The following is an 18,977-nucleotide window of genomic DNA, read 5'->3' on the forward strand; positions in this document are numbered from 1 at the left end:
GCTACCTATAGCAGCACAGTTGAGCCACAAATGGAAGTGGTCCCATAAGAACCACATCTTCCAATACTTTAAAAGAAATTTAGCACTAGAAAATCTGCCAAGACCACAGATGTGCTTCTGCAGGTCTTGGCAGCAGTTATCCCTTGGTGGGTACCACAGGAATGAGAACACACTTCAGGTACCCATATAGAAAGAAGTGTTTTTTTTTTCTGATGTGTCACTGGCATCCGTATTGGTAGACACCCTTAGTTCCTGCCACCTATGTTCTGTTATGAGTGGCTGGTTGGCACTGGACGCAAACAAGGCTTCAGATGGAGGTCCGCAGTTCTAGGCCTGGGTTGGGGGCAAGGAAGTGGGAGTGTGCGTTCCAGTGCACTCACACTCCAGCCCCGGTGGTGCACTTTAGTCTGGCATTTCAATATTTAATTTGGGTGGAGGGAGGACATATTTGCCAGGGCTCTGGGTGATGACCACCCTGGTCTTCTTGCGAAACATAGGTGCGATTTTAGGAGGTTCTGGAATGGGAGTTTCTTCTGTTTCCTCATTATCTTCATGGTGGAGATCATATGAAATGTTTCCATATTCTCTCAAAAATGGGAATATTTCAAGCAGGAACTGGCAGAAATCTTTGCGAATACCAAACCACCCTGAAAAATAAGAATTTTTTTCTTTCAAACACTAGGGTTTCATGTCACATTTCTTTCCTGAACAATGAGCTTTAATGGCACTATATACCACTGCATTCAGTTTCCTCACAAGTGAAGGTTGCCCAGGATCTAATTGCCCAGTATGCAGAGGGATTTAGATCTCCACATCCAAAGTTCTCAGAGTGGGACCACAGGCCAGTAGTGGCAGCATCCCCAAGTCCCCGTTGGAAGGTGATTTCCCAGCCTCCAATCAGAGCTCATGGTTGAAAATGGTGAGGTAGGCTAAATAGTGCAGCTTTATGTGACTGGATTTGGTTTCAGTCCCCAGCACTGGCAAAGGACTGTGAATTGCTACCCTTTCTGTGAGTTTAACCCCAAATAAATAAACCTTTCTTATACTCCATTCCGGAATATCGTGGAACTCCTTTGTACACCAACCAAAGACTACCTCCAAAGTGCGTGCCATAGTATATTAATTAAGACAGAGTAGCCTAGCTCCATGAAACAGAAAATATTCTATTCTATTGAGGAGAGATGAGTAGAAAGGGACCTGGGATGACTCTTGACATTTTGCTGAAAGATATGGATTTTTCATGGACCCAGAAAAAATCTAGAGTCCATTTTTAAGGAGCATAGAATGAGAACTCAAAGAGACACCTGCCATGTCTGGTTCTACCTCCACTTGTCCCTGTAGTGTGCACTGCAAATGAGGTATAATACAGACTAGCATCCCAAAGCAAATGTGATAGTATGTCCTTTCTGAGGAGCACTACTGTTCTTCCTCATCTTTACAGTACCCAGAACAACTTCTAAACTGGGGTCCTGAGATTCATCATGTCACAAAGCACAGTGCATGCACAGACAGAAGACACACGTGCGTGCGCGCACACACACACACACACACACAGAGAGAGAGAGAGAGAGAGAGAGAGAGAGAGGGAGGGAGGGAGGGAGGGAGGGAGGGAGGGAGAGAGAGAGAGAGAGAGAGAGAGAGAGAGAGAGAGAGAGAGAGAGAGAGAGAGAGAGAGAATTTCTTGGTTTATGGACATACAGTGATTTCCTCCTTTCTGTCCAAATGTTGTTGCCATCAGTGTGATCAATGACAGCCACAGGGGAACAAATATTGGAATACAGGAGAAAGCATTGTGGCCATCCAGTTTGTGAACCAGCAGGATCTACAGAAAGACAAAGTCAAAGTGTTATTGATGTGTCACCAGTAAATAGACCAAGTCTGCAGCTGTCCCCATTATAATCCTTCCCCATGTCACCTACTCCATGTCTGAGAAGAAAGAAGGCCACCATAGGCAATAGCACAAAAACATTTATCCAGGGAAAAAGACCATGGGCTAGTTTGCATCCTTTCCCAGGGTCAAAGTCCACCCAGCTGAAAGATTCCCACTGCCAGAAGTTTTATGAGAAACTCCTCCCAGGGTTTATTCAAAGGAGTCAATAGTATCTAGTCTAGAATTCCCCACCAAACTCAACACAAAACCAGGATATCCAACACTCACTTGCAGAAAGTAGAAGGTGGACATGGGCAGATGCCTTACAGCTAGAGTTGTACTACTCTCTGTGAGTTCTGCAAGCATATCTCATTGTCCTAAATTCACTCTGAACTTCCTGTCCTCCACACAGACCACAGCATACCTACCTAGTTATGGCAGATGGGCCCCAGATAAGGGTGGGGTGTGGGAGCACAGGAAGTTTCCTGTAGAAAGGTTACCTCAAAAGTAAGAAGAGGCACCACAATGGTCATCCAGCTCAATGCCATGGTTATATGTGTCCTGCGTTGTTCTGCAATCACATCCATAGAGCGCAGGAACAGCACAGACCAAACGATGTAATAGAGGACCACCAGGCACAAGAAGGACATGAGGATCCACAGAGGGACACACACGACCTGCAGAGGAGTAGAAACACAGTGTCTTCAGAGCTCCTCTGTAGCCTCTGGTAGCTACCATTATCACTTGGCGGGGTCTGTTCAGGTAGTCAAGGGGAAGCATGACTACAGACAGTCCTCCTGCCTAGGACTTCTATGGAGATGGTATGGGAAATATGATATTTGCCATGGGATTTCTGTCCAGGAATGCTGTCATTAGGCCCTCTTCCCTTCAGGTAACAACCTTCCAGTTGGACCTCCACTTCAGCATATTTTAAAGTTTTTCTTACCAAATTCCCTCCCTCTCAAGTCACTCATTTTGTCATTCACTCACTCCCAAACTTCCTCACTCCCAGTCATTCCCACACTCCCTTCCTTCTCTCAATCACTCCCATAATCCTTCACTCGCGGGCACTCCCACTTCCTTCTTCTCAGTCACTTGTTACCACATCCCCGGTCTCTTGCTCCCTAACTCATCACTAACATGCTCACTATTACACACATGCTCCCAATCCCATATTTAACCATCATGCACACCGGGCATTCCCTCAGGCCTGCAATCATTTGCTCTGCCATGCTCCCTCATATTTCCTAGCTGGCTCTACATACCCTCTGTCAGTCCACTCATTTTCTCTCATTCTTGGCTATTCATATACTTCTCTCCCCCACTGTCACTCATGTCCATTCTATACCACTAGAATCGTTTCTGCCTTCAGCACCAGAACCACTCTGTCTCTTGCTCACTTCCTCTCACACACTCATTCACTCTCACTCACTTCTTCATACTTCCTCTTTTACATCCCTACCTCCTCCCATCGCTCATTCATATAGTCTTTTACTCAAATAACCCCTCATGCTTACTCAATCTCTCCCTCTGTCTAGTTACTCAACATAAGAATTCTTCCTGAGCTGGGTGGTGGCGCACGCCTTTAATTCCAGCACTCGGCAGGCGGATCTCTGTGGTTTACATGGTAAGTTCCAGGACAGCTAACTCTCACACATTTGCATTCTATCAAATTTACTCACACTTTCTCACCCCCATTCTCACACTCAGTCTCATTTTCATTCACTCACGCAATCTTGTGTACTCATGTCTTCACTTTATTTTCATAGCCACTCACTTCCTCAATCACTAGTGTGTATTGGTGTGGGGGGATGTATGGGGTACACACATAAGTAAGTCTTTATTTTTTAAGTGAGTCAAAGTTTTGACATGTACTTTCAAAACCTTTTCCTCAGCCAGTGATCTATCTTTTCCTTTATTTTAAGAAGTCTAAATTTATAATTTTGTCTTATAGAGCATATTATTGATGCCATTTATAAAGAATGCTTCACTTAATTGCAGGCTTCAAAATTTTTCCCACCTTTCTTTTAACAGTGCTATAATTGCCATTTCAGCTTACACATGTGATTTGAGTTGTTTCATGACTTTTAGGCCTCTTGAGTAGCTTGGAGTTCTTGATGACAGGTTTTGTTACAATGTCTGTCTATGTATTGCTTCCAATAGCTCCTCTAAAGTACATCCGTGATGGTGTTAATTTATTGGTACTTCTTTCACGAATAGAAGGATAGTGGTTTTAATATCTTCTTTTGCTTTTTTATCAATTATAAGATACATGCAGTAAGACTGCTTCATTCATTTGGATTAGTACAGGGTTAAGAATCAGGTTCCTGTTACCTAATTGTGGAAAGCATTCAAGATTCCTTTTTTCTTAACATATACAAGTGGATGGCTGGCCACACACCACACACACACACACACACACACACACACACACACACACACATACACACACACACCAAATATATATTAAGCAGCAAAGAAAACACAATCCATTCAAAATTTAAAACACTGGTATAACACCTTGAGATACAGTCTCATGTAGTATAGGCTGGCCCAGAACTTGCATGTAGCCAAGGCTAACCTTGAATTTTTTTATCCTCCTGTCTATACCTCACAAGTGTTAATATTACAAACATGTGCCACCTGGCCTGGCTTACTCAGTAATCGGAATGAATCCAGGGCCTTGTGCATGGTAGGCAAACATTACAAACAGCTACAACCACAGCCCAATCTTCTTTTCTAAATTATTACTACTTGAAACAATACTGTATTCTCTAGTGCATATCTTCTGATGTTTATCAATGTTTATCTTATCTTCTCCACCCACACACTCACTTTTAACCAAGTGTTAACTGAAGCCATGGTTTAGAAGAATGACTTACAACTTCACTGCTCAAGAGCATAAAATGTATGTATATGAATAATCTCAAAAGGTTCCCACCCAACCTACATTTTTCTTTTTAAAAAGATTTACTTTTATTTTATGTGTGTGGGGTGTTTTACCTGCATGTATGTTTGTGCACCAAGTTTGTGCAGTGCCCATGGAGGCCAGAAGGCAACAGATCCTCTGGAATAGGAGCTATTTCCAAGCCATCAATCCAACTCCATATTATTAAAAAGTCTGTGTGTGTGCACGTGTATGAATGAATGACATGACATGGCAGGAAAGTAAAAGAAAAATGGGAGCTGGGCAGTGGTGGCACACGCCTTTAATCCCAGCACTCGGGAGGCAGAGGCAGGTGGATCTCTGTGAGTTCGAGGCCAGCCTGGTCTACAAGAGCTAGTTCCAGGACAGGAACCAAAAGCTATGGAGAAACCCTGTCTAGAAAATTCAAAAAAAAGAAAAATGGGGAACATGTTGGGAAGGAAGGAGTCTAAGGTAGGGACAAGAGAGAGTAAAACATGGTAAAGGAAAGGCAAATACATGTTTTCTCTTATATGTGGAATTTAGATTTAAACATGTATATATGACACGAAAGTAAAAGGTTATAGGTTTGGAGAGGAGAAAGATCTAGCAGGATGGGGGAATAAGAGAGGGTAATGGGGGCAAACTTAAGCAAACAACAATGAATAACATATACACATGAAAATGTAAAAATTAACCCCATTATTGTATACACTAACTAAACATATCAATAGTTAATGAATCTGTTAAAAAGTTTCAATCTTGGGGCTGGAGAAATGGTTCAGTGGATTAGAGTGCTTGCTGGTCTTGCACACATGGTACCCACATGGTGCCTCACAATCATCTGTAGCTCCAACCCCAGGGAATCATATGCCCTTTCTTCTGGCTTCCTCAACCACTAAAGGTATATGGTATACTGACATACATACAATACTCATATACATAAAAGTAATAAAATCTTTAAAAAAAATCTTTAAAAATTTCTTAAAAGTTTCTGTCTTATAACTCAGTAACTCTTTCCTAGAATACTTTCTAAGAAAACAGTAAAATATTAAACAAGGATTTTTATAGCCAAAAATACACCAGAGATTTGAGATAAAAAGTTCTTGTAATGTTTATAGAATAGTAGGATAATTATGATCGATAATAATTAAATAGTTTAAAACAGCTAAAAGAGAAAAACATTTTGAACACTCCTTGCACAAATAAATGATAAATGTCTGAGGTAATAGATATGGTAATTAAGCTGATTTAATTATTATATATTATAAATATACAATAAAGGGTCCGACTCTTCCCCATAAATGTAACTAGGGTGTCAGTTAAAAAAATTCAGAAAATTTAAGAATATATATATACATATGGGAACATTTTGAAATCAAAAGTACTAGCAGCAACTAGATGTTTCATAAATGCAACTAATGAATCAATGAAGCCTTAAATGTCACATTTACAATGACAATTTCTTGATCTGAGCAAATGCTTACACTACATTAAAACAAAAGAGCAGGATACAAAATCTTCCATACAGAGTAACCTCAAGAGCTTATGTACAAGGTAATAAAACCCTCTATGTTAGCCCCCAGCACTGGTGTTATATGTGATCATTAGTCTGCTGCTCACATGCTTGCTTGTTTTTTACACGTCTCCTGCAATAAATATGAATTACTTTTATAATAAAGTGTTTGTTTAAGGATTTAAAAAGCTACATACAAGCCAGGGCCAATGAATGATCTTGTCCAGTCTTAAGGCAATGAATATAAACTGAAGAATGTTGACCGAGCACAGGATTTCTAGCTAAAAAACAAAAAAAGAACCAGTTAAACAAGTTGCATTTAACATAGTGATTATATGTTTAACATGCTAGCAGGCAATGCAAATTATAATAAAACTTTAATACTACTGTGCTGCTTCTGATTATTTGCCAACAGAAAAGCACAGAAGTATCATGCTTAGGGGAACTGTGCACAGGTCTTTTTGTCTAATCCTTATGGTCAGCTGGTGCCTTGGCCATTTCGCTGTTCAAGATCTGAGCGCTGTTGGCCAGATCATGACCTTTCTAGAAAAAAAGAAAGAAAAATAGGCAATCTGCAGTAGATTTCCTCCCAGCTTCCTTTCCATACCTACCGACAATCATCTGTACTTATAACCACCCTCAGACTTCTTTTTACTTCTACCCAGGACTCTGCCCTAAATTTCATGCCTTCTTTCCCAACTCTTTGAGGACCTTCTCACCTCAAGCTAACACTCACAGATTCGGTGTTACATCTAATTCTGACTATGCTACTGACCTTTCCCAGTAAGAAACTAGTTGCCTGTAGTGGCCTCAATGTGACTAGTCCCATAATCTGAGTGGCACTACTGGGAGGTGTGGCTTTGTTGGAGTGGGTATGGTCTTGCTGGAGGAAGTGTGTCCATGCTCAGGATACCACCCAGTATTACATTTGACTTCTTGTTGCTTGTAAGATGTAGGACTCTCAGCTACTTCTCCAGAACCATGTCTGCCTGCATGCTGCCATGCTCTCTGCCATGATGATAATGGATTGAACCCCAAAACTATAAGGTAGCCACCCCAATTAAATGTTTTCCTTATAAGAGCTGCAGTGGTTATGATGTCTCTTCACAGCAGAAACCTTAAGTAAGATACTGTCAATTCCCAATTAAACTCCAAATGTCCAAATATAAGTAAGTTAATCTCTCCTGTGATTCAGTACCCCTAGCCCAATCCCCTTTTCTGTTGCAGTCCAGCTTTTTGAGATAGAAATGGGTACATGAGGCCCTATTGTCTCGTCCTCCATTCCAAGCTACTGACAACTTCCATCCTACAAGAAAACTGTCTCCACAAAGGCCCTCAGTACCAATAGGTGGAATATTTGTACCTGTATCTTACTGGTCTATTTGGAGAATGTTTCATGGTTGGTCAATCCATCTTCCTTTTTACTACTATCTGAGTTTCAAGAATCCTACTGTACAGTCTTGATATCCTGTGAGTACTCAGAAATCTCTCCTTGGGCTCCCTTTCCAGTCCTTAAAAGGTCACATTTCTAGCACTCCAAACTGTATCCCTACTAGTGAATCACACAAACACCCATTCACCTCACCTGGGGTGGGGAAAGTTTAAGCAACACTGCAGCTTACCATATTGCCTAGTGATTGGTTCTGAAATCTGCCTGCAAGCTAGCCTTACTGCTGCACGACAGGTCCAGTGTGCAGGTGTCACATGGCTCTCTTAAAAGCACCTGTCATTAAACTGATCCCCAACTTAGCTCACCATCTCCTGAACCCTGTCCCTCCCCTTTGTACCACTGTAAGACAACACGGCAGCCTATTGCGGTCTCCACATTCTCATATTCAGTCATCACATTCTGCCCATTCTCCCAGGAAACCTTACTCCCTCTTTACTGATATTATGACTTCCTAAGTCTAGCCCAGGTTTTCACTCACCCTCCAAAAACCAATTCCATAGCTCTAGTCCCTTGAAGATGGATGAATGACTCTGCACCGAAAGGTCCCCAGGCTGCTTTTATCTGGTGACAGACTTCGTCCTTGTCTATAAACATACTTTTAATCTAGAGAACGCTCTACCAGCTCTTCACCCACATCTTCCAAATCCAGCTTTTAATCCTAACAGCTGCTGAAAATGCTGTTTGTAATTTTGTTGCACCAATACAGGTAACACAGTGGAAGATAAGGGGAAAAACAAACTATTTCAAGCTAGGAGTATGCATGGTACAGGTGCCAGTCAGTTTTCCTGGTGCAGAGTTCACTAGGATGATGAAAGCACTTCAGTGCATATTTATAAGAAATTATTTACTCTCTCTCTTTCTCTCTCTCTCTCTCTCTCTCTCTCTCTCTCTCTCTCTCTCTCTCTCTCTGTGTGTGTGTGTGTGTGTGTGTGTGTATGCATGAGGATTCACTCACATAGGTACACAGGGAGGCCAGAGGTTAACGTTGAGTATCTTCCTCAATTACTTAAGTTCTCCATCCAATTCATTTGCTTACTTATTTGGAGACAGGTTCTCACTGTGTTGCTCTGGAACTCACTATGTAGAACAGACTTGTCTCAGAGATCTATCTGCCCTCTGCCTTAAAGGTATGTGCCACCATGTCAGTGTCCTACTTTATTTTTTTGAGACAGGGTCTCTTATAAAGCCTGTAACTTAACCTATGCCTAGACTGCCTGGTCAGCAAGGCCCTCAGGAGCTGCCTCTTTCTGCCTCCTTGCACTGAGATTCCATCTGTGGTGGTTTGAAAAGTAAGTCCCCATAGGCTCATAGATTTGAATGCTTAGTCAGCAGGGAGTAGCATTGTTTCAAAGGATTACAAGCTTTGGGAGGTATGGCCTTGTTAGAGGAAGTATGTTATGGGTGGGGGTGGGATCTGAGGGTTTTGTTATTTTGTTTTTGTTTTGTGTGTGTGTGTGTGTGTGTGTGTGTGTGTGTGTCTGTGTATGTGTGTTTTGCTTTTGGCAAGGTCCAGTCCATCTGGCTGTCTGTCTTCCCAACTGTCTGGATCTGCACAGAGAGCTCTAGACTCCTTCTCGAGCACCAAGCCTGCCTACATGTTACCATACCCTCACCATGATGCTAATGGACTAACTTCAGAACTGTGAGTCCCTAATGAAATACTTTCCTTTCCAAGAGTTGCCTTGGTCATGGTGTCTCTTCACAGCAACAGAACAGTTGACTGAGGCAGAATACAACCGCAGGACCACATGCCTTCACAGCAAGCACTTTCACTGGTGAGCCATCTCTGTGTAAAGGCTCCCACTCCCTAGCACCGACATTTCTCTCCTATTTCTATCCTAGGAACATTTTGGCTACTGTGGGGTCCACTGGATTGACCAGTTCCTCTCATCTCTATTTTTCAGTATGCCTGGACTATGCTCCTTTCTACTTTCTCAACAAGGAGCCCCTGGCAGGTTCTATTTTCTATCTCTATGAGAACTTCTCTTATCACTTCCAATGGCTTTCTTTGACAGATATTCCACATCCTTGGTATATTTAACATCTTGGGGTCTCCACTGAATTTTGGTTTCCCTCTCATAGTTTTGCACATTGTCCTACCAAAGGCTGTTTGCTGGCATTCTGACACTGTCACACACATTGCCAGGCACCACAGGCTTTCTTTTGAAATACAAGTAGAATTCTTTGTGACCTTGTAACTTCTACATTATGCCTACAAAACTAGCAACTTGTGGACAACACCAAAGTCTACCACTGCTCACACCATGGCTACACCAGTCAATAAATACCTGGACAAAATCCCAAGCGCTCTCTTGTAAAAAAAAAAATCTTTCAAATGAGTTCATAATTTTACACCACTGAAATCATAATTGCTGCAAAGCCCTCAGAGATACTTTCCTATTGTCATGGTGTAATATAGTTGACTTTAAAAAAAATGTATCCAATATTCTCAGATGCCAAGCTTCCTTTAGCCCCAACTTCACATGGCCTTTTAGACCCAGAATAGTTTGGATGAGAAATGCTCATCCTAGTCTCACACATTTGAACATTTGGTCACCAGTTCCTGGTACTGTCTTAGTAAGTTTGTGAGGTGTAGCCATGCCAGAGGGAGGTTGTCACTGGGGATAAGATTTGAGATTAAAAGTCTTCTCCTCCTCCTTGTAATTTTCTCTTTAGTCTTCATGACTGAGGTTGAGAATGTGACACCTCAGCTTCCTGCTCTTGCTATCCTGCCTCCTGCCTCTGTCATCATGGATTCTTATCCATCTGAACAGTAAATCTCAAACAAACTCTTCTATAAGTCAGGGTGCTATCTTAGTAACAGAAAGTAACTATTACAAAACCTAAATTGTAGCTTTCTTTAAACCTTTCTGTTCTGCTTTTTGCTCCCAATTCTCACTATAAATCTGACTAAAAGCTGCCAGCAATATATATTCTACAGACTGAATGCTGTACATTGAGAGTTCTTCTGGAAGGTTAATTAGTTTATCACATTTCAATTCTTTCTTCTTTAAATTGTTTCTGTGAGATATTTTGGTCACTGAAGTGCAAAAGGTACCACCACACAGTGGTAGGTGGTCTGAAAAGATAAGTTACTGAAAGAAACCTACTCTATTTGGTTCGAGGCATTTGTGCCAGGTCCTAGTGAATGTGGAATAGAGCTCAGTAAGCACAGAGTAAGTGAGAAATAAGGCAGTGAATAAAGCATTGGAGACAGAGTAATATGGAAGAGCTGCTCTGTGACTAGAAAGAAAAAAAGATGACAACTTTTTTTTCTCATTCAGATGAGAGAGAGAGAGAGAGAGAGAGAGAGAGAGAGAGAGAGAGAGAGAGAGAGAGAGAGAGAGAATGAATGATGCACAAACAAAGTTTCTGGGATAAGTGTGGCCAACTTCTAGAACAAATTCTGGAGAGACAGGCCTGAAAACAGAGAAGATGGAGAACATGGAGGTTTTTAAGAAGGGCAAAGACTCAAATACCCCTGGGAAATTAGAGGTCATGTGTACAGACAGATGGTACTGGACTGTACCACCTATATCCTTGCTTCCATATTGACTCTCCAACTCTAAAAACCACTGTGATATATTTGTTTCCTAATTATACCTCTCATAAAATTTTAGTGTTGTACATATTTTGGTGATAATATACTATGTGCATACCTGTACCTTACCTATAAAGAGAATACAACTTTCCCCATTCTTAACCACAAATCAGTATATATTCTTTGAGGTCGATAATGCTCTGGCCCTGCTAATCCATGTCTGGCTGAAGCTGCAAACCATAAACCTATGATGGTTTTGTCCATCAATCAGGTGACTTTTTTCAGCAGTCTTTGGTAAGAAGTCAGAGGGGAGTAGTACAAAAAAAAAAGAAGTGGTTGGATTTACTGAAGGTTTTTAAAAACTACAAAAAAAGTAAATGAGGGCTGAGAAAGGTACTCTCCCTCTACAGTATATCACATTCACTCCATGCCTTTTCAACACTTCTATAATAGAAAGATCCCTGTCCATCGAGACTAAATCCTTCTTGATACTCTAGGTACTGTTCCTGTGACCTAGCTCTATCACTATACCTTTCTCTTGGGATTTTGTTTTAAACCTATCCCTAGGTTCAGCCTCCAGTTCTATATGTTCCTTCCAGACCAGCTGCAGTCTCCCATTTATCCACACAGGTTAAAACAAGACATGTTCAGTCACACTCTGTACTTTATTTGTGGGGGATATTCTCTACAATTCTCTGTGGATATCCGAAACTGCACACTAAATTAAACCATTTATATATTGTTTTATTCCCAATATGCACATACCTATGATAAAAGTTTAATCTATAAATTAGTAACAATTAAGAGGTTAACAACAATAATCACTAAACAGAACAACTCTAACAAAATACTATGATCAAAGTAGCATGCATATGCTCTTTTGTAGTTGCACTTCATTTGTATTTTAATAAAGCGTACCTGAGTATTAGAAAAGTAAAACAGCCAAACTGGTCAGCCTTACAGATCAGACAGTGCTGACACACACCACTAGTAGCAACACTAGTTTGCCATAGAAACACACCACTAGTAGCAACACGAGTTTGCCATAGAAACCGTGCTGCACGCCCTTAATCCCAGCCCTAGAGAGGATTATAAAACGGGAGGAGACAGCTCTCAGTCACAGTCTCATTTTGAGATTCCTGGAGGCAGGATCACCATTTCAGACTGAAGGAGAGGTAAGAAGGTAAGAGCCAGTGGCTGACTGTTTTGCTTTTCTGAACTTCAGGTTGAACCCCAGTATCTTTCTCTGAGGTTTTATTAATTGTACACTAATTTTTCTCCCAAACATCTTATTTTATACTACATTTTTAGACCAAAGTTGACGTCAAGTAACTAAAATCACAGAAAATGAAATAACAGATGAGAAGTGTGTGTGGGAGGATTTCTAACGCATCCCACTATCCTCCAAATCTATTAGTGCATTGCTTTGTGTCCTCAGTTCCTTTGTAGTTAAATGCTCTGGCATTTAACTATACTTCTCAGGAAAACAACCGCACCTCTCTCACAAGGTTGTTGTAAATATTTACTATGCTGCTGCTATTTATGAGGTGACCATGCAAATGCTTGGCCCAGATTAAGAATACTATAAATATCATCTACAAGTGTTTTCACTATTATTAGTCTTAGTATTTTATTTAATTCTATAGCTCCTCTTCTTGGGTCTAAAGGGCTTGTGTATATAGATACTTGAAAAAAATTTGCTGAAAGACTAAATAACACATGGGCATATCGGGACAAGCCAACTAGAGGGCAGCTAAGAAGTGACATCATAGGGGATGAGGTAGTGAGACAGTTAAATTTTATGTGTCAATTCAGATGAACTATTGTACCAGTTATTTAATTAAATACTAGGATAAGTGTTGCTGTGACAGCATCAAGTTTTTAAAGGTGACTATTCTCAATACTGTAGGGTAAGTGACCCTTATCCAAATGGAGGCTTTAAATGCAATGTCTGAGGTTTCCTGGAAAGGAAGAAATTCAGCCTCCAATCTGGAGTGTCAACTCCTGCTGAGTCCCCAGCCTTCCTGTCTGTTCATACCAGCTCCACAGCCATGTGGATCCATTCCTTGAAATCACTCTCGTGTCTGTATCTCTGTAAATCCTCTCGGTTATTTCACAAGACTGATAGACACAGGTAGCTTATAATATAGAAAGCTAGGAGAAAGCTGAAGACATTTGTTCCTCTGTAAACCACAATCAGAGTTAAGGATTAGTCTGTTCTTCACCTAGGGTAAGAGACTGACATTAGAGTAAGATTTTAAAAGATGATTAAATACACAAATCTTACCTCTAGTGACCTGTCATGCCTAAAGCCCCAGACACACGCTGCAACAGATACCGGGGAAACAAAGAACAATGGCATGAAGACCAGAAGCCAGAAATGACTTCCTCTTTCAATCCTGTCACAGACCAGAACTTCAAACATCAGCAGGAGCAAATGGATGCCAACAGCAATCAACATGGCTTTAAACTCCACACATGTTTCTCCTTCTGCTCTAAAAGGGGATGGAAGGAGAAGAGAAGAAAGAAAAAATACAATTCAGAATCCTCAGTACAAGGAAAAAAATCCACAGCAAATACCAACTCAATTCACATTCTGATTTTCAACTTTTAAATATTAAAAAGCACAGAGGAGATGACATAGAGAGCTAACTTGAACCTATCTTTAATAGACAATCTTTCAAATCTCCATAACCACTTATGTTCATAACTTTAAATTCAACTATAAAGAGACACTTCCAAGATTATTCTATTAGCTACTTCTGTTGTAAAAAAGAAGTTCTGATATTTCTTAAGTCTCACGATCCTTTCCATTGAGTTAAAAACAATACACACCATATTTCATGTAATACTATAAATATTACTTTAGTTTTACCTGCAGGTATAGTTTAAATTCAAGAAGATATACCAATTTTCTTAGGTGCTACTTTAAAACACAAATAAAAAGTAATAAAATTCTTTTATTAATCTTTATTCCAGTATAATATACTGTAAAATAAAAAGGTTGTGCTCAAAGTTCAATTAGCTGTATAAACATTAACTTTTAATAAATTAAAATTGAAAATGTTTATAATGCATTTGAGAGGCCTAAAATTTCCATTCAAAGTACAGATAACCATTACTGACACATTTGTCCTATCGGTGATAAGTATTCTAGAAATTAGGACAAAGAGAAAAGAAAGAAGGTTGCAGGTAATTCCTGTACAACTCACTGGCATACTACTGATTAATGGTCACAGGGGATGACTGTACCTGTGCATAACATACATCTAGCCAGCCACAAACACAACTTTTTTCCTTTCCTTACTTGAAAATATCAAAACAGAGAAAGGGGGCATATAACTTTTAGGTATCAATTAGTTAATTTATTTTTGAGAAACATATAATAGAGATCTGAAATTTTTGTCATAAAAGAGATAAATATACAACCAAAATGGGCGCTGCAAAGATGGTGCAATGTTTAAGAGTGCTTATTATTCTCCCAGAAGACTTAAGTTCAGTCCCCAGCACTCACAATGGGTGGCTCACAACCACCTATAACTCAGGCCTAGGGATCTATCACCCTTTTCTGGCCTTCATTGGTACCCTCACACATGGGACACACATTCACACAGGCACATGATTAAAAATACAAAATAGCTGCACAGTGGAGGCACATACCTTTAATCCCAGCACTTGGAAGGCAGAGGCAGGTGGATTTCTGTGAGTTTGAGGCCAGCCTGGTCTACAAAATGAGTTCCAAGACAGCCAGGGCTACACAGTGAAACAATTGTCTCAGAAAACAAAAACAAAATCTTGAAAAATTATATTATATTCTCAAAACAAAAAAGAAACATTCACACAAAAACATCCTTCATTTGCTAAGATTCTTAGTGTGTAGCTTTAGAAGTCCTACATACCTATAGGATATGCATTCCACACAGTCTAAACTACAGCTTTTTTTGTTTCTTTGTTTTTCAAGACAGGGTTTTTCTGTGTAGCCCTGGCCACCCTGGAACTCACTCTGTAGACCAGGCTAGCCTCCAACTCAGAGATCTGCCTTCCTTGGCCTCCCGAGGGATTAAAGACATGCACCACCACCACCTGCTTTTGTCCCTAGCTTTTTTAAAGAGTTGATAATCAAGAACCTTTAAAGCTGAAGTGGCTTTCTTCTATCCTTTTTCCCTTAAGCAGCTCTTTGCCTCTCTGTCTACCTCCCTAACTGTTCTATCAGAAACTTTTGCATTTTTCTTGATGCTCTCACTTGCTACGTCTTCCCCTTGCCTCTCTTTTCTCTGAAAAAGGAAAGGGAGAGGCTCCCATAGAATCCAGACACACCAGGCTTCCTCCACTTCCATGACCCCCCAAAGCTCTGCCTCCTTTCTTAACACCTGACTCTCAATTTATCTCATTCCCTAGTTCCTATCTGAGGGACTCATGGCCTTTGGACCAAGCTCACTCTCTGACATCATTACCAGTTTACTCCAGGACTAGAAGAATAGGAGAAAATGAACCCTAGATCTAAAAATAAACTGGAGAAGACACACACAGTATTTCTGTGTTTCTTAATCAGCTATGGTATAACATTTCTGTATTTGGGATCTTTGGGCTATCTAGGCACTAAACTGTCCAAACTAACACATTTTTTTTTATAATAACAAGCATGTTTGCTGGACTGCACTACTCACAAAACTTTGAATAGGAAGAAATTGTCCTTACGGCATCTTTGGTGAGAACCACCAAGATTTTGCTCTCTCAAGATATAGACCAGTGAGTTTTATAAAGCAGTATTACCGGTATTGAGGATTTCGTGCCCAAACTCCGGTTCCTACTGATGCTCCAACAATGACCATTAACTTCCACAACCATATTGGAGCAAAGACAGCCCAGTAGCTCCACTGAATGATGCCATCCAAACGAAGGGCCAGTAGCACAGAGAACAGCAGCAGACAGGCATAAATGAGGAATTTACTAGAAGAAAAGAAAAATGATGAAAAAGAACTCATTTTAATAAACAGCTGATAATGAAGAGAATTACAGACATATTTCAGTTCATAAAGTCATTAATTCAGGGATGCAGAGATGGTTCAACAGTTAAGACCATTGGCTGCTTTTCCAGAGGACACAAATTCAGTTCCCAATACTTAAAAGACAGCTAACTGCTATCTATATCTCCAGTTCCGGGGGTGCAACCTCTTCTTCTGGCCCCTGAAGCCCTGCACACACAGGGAGCACATACATACATGCAGGCAAAATACTCATACACATAAAATAAAAATAAATAACACATTTAAAAATCACTAATTCAACAATTATTTATTTAAAAGTTCTATGTAGAAGACATTGTGTTGGGGACAAGAAAACAAAAGCAGGTAATTAAGTCTCCTGCTTCCAAGGAATTTCTGATAGAATCTGTATACAGAAAGGCATGATTAAGATGCAGTGTAATATTTGTGTAAATGGTGAGAAGGCGGCTAGGAAAAGAAAGTATGGGATCTGGCTGAGGTAGTAGGAAGAAGAGACATGGTGACCACAGAACTTCAGAGGTAACTGGAGGTTTGTTAGACAGACAAACAAATTAGATGAGGAAGCATGCCAAACAGAAGGAGCTAGTTTTACCACAACATGGAGAGTGGGGGAAAGTCAAGCTCTGTCATTGACTATTTGATTCTATTCTCATAAAGGTATCCCTTTGGACATTAATGTCCTGATAAAAATAAAAATAGCCAAGTATGGTGGTCAGACCTGTGATCCCAGCATTTAGGTAGCTGAGGCAGGAGGAACATTGTGACTTCCAGATCATCTTGGCCTAAATAGTGAGTTCCAAGCCAGCCTGCAAAATATCATGGAATCCTATCTTTTTTAAAAAAGATTTATTTATTTATTATGTATACAGTATTGTCAGTATTCTGTCTGCATGTGTGCCTGCAGGCAAGAAGAGGGCACCAGATCTCCTTATGGATGGTTGTGAGCCACCATGTGGTTGCTGGGAATTGAACACAGGACCTTTGGAAGAACAGGCAGTGCTCTTAACCACTGAGCCATTTCTCCAGCTCCCATGAAACCCTATCTTAAACACAAAACAAAGGGGGCTACAGAGATGGCTCAGCAGTTAAGAGTACTACTTGCTTTTGTAGAGGACCCGAGTTTAGTTCTCAGCATGGACAGGAGATGGGTCACAAATGCCTATTACTCCAACTCCAGTGGACCAGACACCCTGAGGACCTCTACAGGCACAACCACACTAGTGGCATTCCTTCATACACACATACACATATGCATAAATAAAAAATATTTAAAACAAACAAAAAACACACAAAAGGAAAAAAAAGCAATTATCTGTCATATTCATATGGCGCACATATTTAAAATAATATATATTTGATGGAGGAAGGTCATTGGTTAAATTAAAAGAAACTGCTTTGGCCCATCTCATTGGTTAGGAGATAGGTGGGAGGAGTAAACAGAACAGAACGCTGGGAGGAAGAGGAAGTGAGGTCAGACTTGACAGCTCTCGGCTGGGGAGCAGACGTTTCAGAGAGAGACGCCATGCCCAGCTCCCAGGCAGACGCACGTGATGAAGCTCCGACCCAGGATGGACTTAGGCTAGAATCTTCCCGGTAAGCGCACCTAGGGGCGCTACACAGATGATTAGAAATGGGCTAAATTAATATGTGAGAATTAGCCTAGAAGAGGCTACATAGAAATGGGCCAAAGCAGTGTTTAAATGAATACAGTTTGTGTGTAATTATTTCGGGTAAAGCTAGCCGGGCAGGTGGCTTGGGGTTTTGGGGACATAGCCCCGCCGCCGCTCCTTATTACAACATATATTACTTTAAATGCCTGAGTAAATTACAGATACATCTATATATACACATACTCATGTCACAAATAGAAAAGACTTTGGTAGATGTCTTCGAAATAATATGATATTACATTGTCAAGCACATCTACTTCTAGCCTTGATATAAAAACAGGACTAAGATTTACCTTTCCTGTCCCCAGTACCTCGTGAGGCCCCACCATTTGCTGACTACAGGTAGTTAGTGGCCCCCGGGGAAAGGAAAGATACTTCCTTCAGTGGCATAGTCACTGATAAGGAGTCTATGTTTCTGAAAATAATCCCTCCCCCAGGAGTCTGTAAGTGACCCTAATGAAACCCAGTGGCACACTAAAATAAATAAAGACATGAAAATGCGGAAGATCTGTGGGGGTGGGAAATGAACAGGAAGGGCCAATGGCGAGTGAATATGAGTTTTAAAAAAATGCATTATATACGTGTGAAAATGCCATAAAAAAACCCATTATTTAGTATAATCAACATAGCTAATCAAATTTAAAAATTATCTCCCCAGCATAAAAAAAGGAACTGAACAAAATATACAACAGTTTGGCAACAGGCAGTGAAGAACAGAAGGAACCAGGAAAAGTAACAAAGAGGACAAAAGCAGCATTGCCAGGGTTTACTGACAGGAGGTAGTTTGTAGGCTGTAGCAGGAAGACAGGTGGATCTCTCTAGGTGAGGCCAGCCTGGTCCACAGAGTTGAGTTCCAGGATAGCTAGGACTGCTATACAGAGAAACTCTGTTTCAAAAAACCTAGATAGATGGATGGATGGATAGATAGATAGACAGATGGCACCAAAGGCCCAGAGGATAGTTGGTCATGTCACTCAATGGCTGCAACACTAGGGAGAATTGGCCCTGCCTGTTACCTG

The 18,977-nt window shown here is 40.6% G+C and overlaps 1 protein-coding gene across 1 annotated transcript in view; it reads right to left on the reverse strand.

Moving 5' to 3' along the window:
• Nucleotides 1-400: 400 nt before the first annotated feature.
• Tmem185a (transmembrane protein 185A) overlaps nucleotides 401-18,977 on the reverse strand; it is a 30,615-nt gene continuing 12,038 nt past the window's right edge. The window contains exons 2-7 of the mRNA XM_075957698.1: nucleotides 16,056-16,232; nucleotides 13,570-13,777; nucleotides 6,489-6,572; nucleotides 2,371-2,547; nucleotides 1,699-1,822; nucleotides 401-647 (exon numbers count right to left, since the gene is read on the reverse strand). Of these exons, the coding sequence (XP_075813813.1) occupies nucleotides 403-647; nucleotides 1,699-1,822; nucleotides 2,371-2,547; nucleotides 6,489-6,572; nucleotides 13,570-13,777; nucleotides 16,056-16,232 (1,015 nt within the window). The 3' untranslated portion in view covers nucleotides 401-402. The remainder of the gene's footprint in view (nucleotides 648-1,698; nucleotides 1,823-2,370; nucleotides 2,548-6,488; nucleotides 6,573-13,569; nucleotides 13,778-16,055; nucleotides 16,233-18,977) is intronic.

The sequence above is a fragment of the Microtus pennsylvanicus genome, chromosome X (genome assembly GCF_037038515.1).
Source record: "Microtus pennsylvanicus isolate mMicPen1 chromosome X, mMicPen1.hap1, whole genome shotgun sequence".
NCBI lineage: Eukaryota > Metazoa > Chordata > Mammalia > Rodentia > Cricetidae > Microtus > Microtus pennsylvanicus.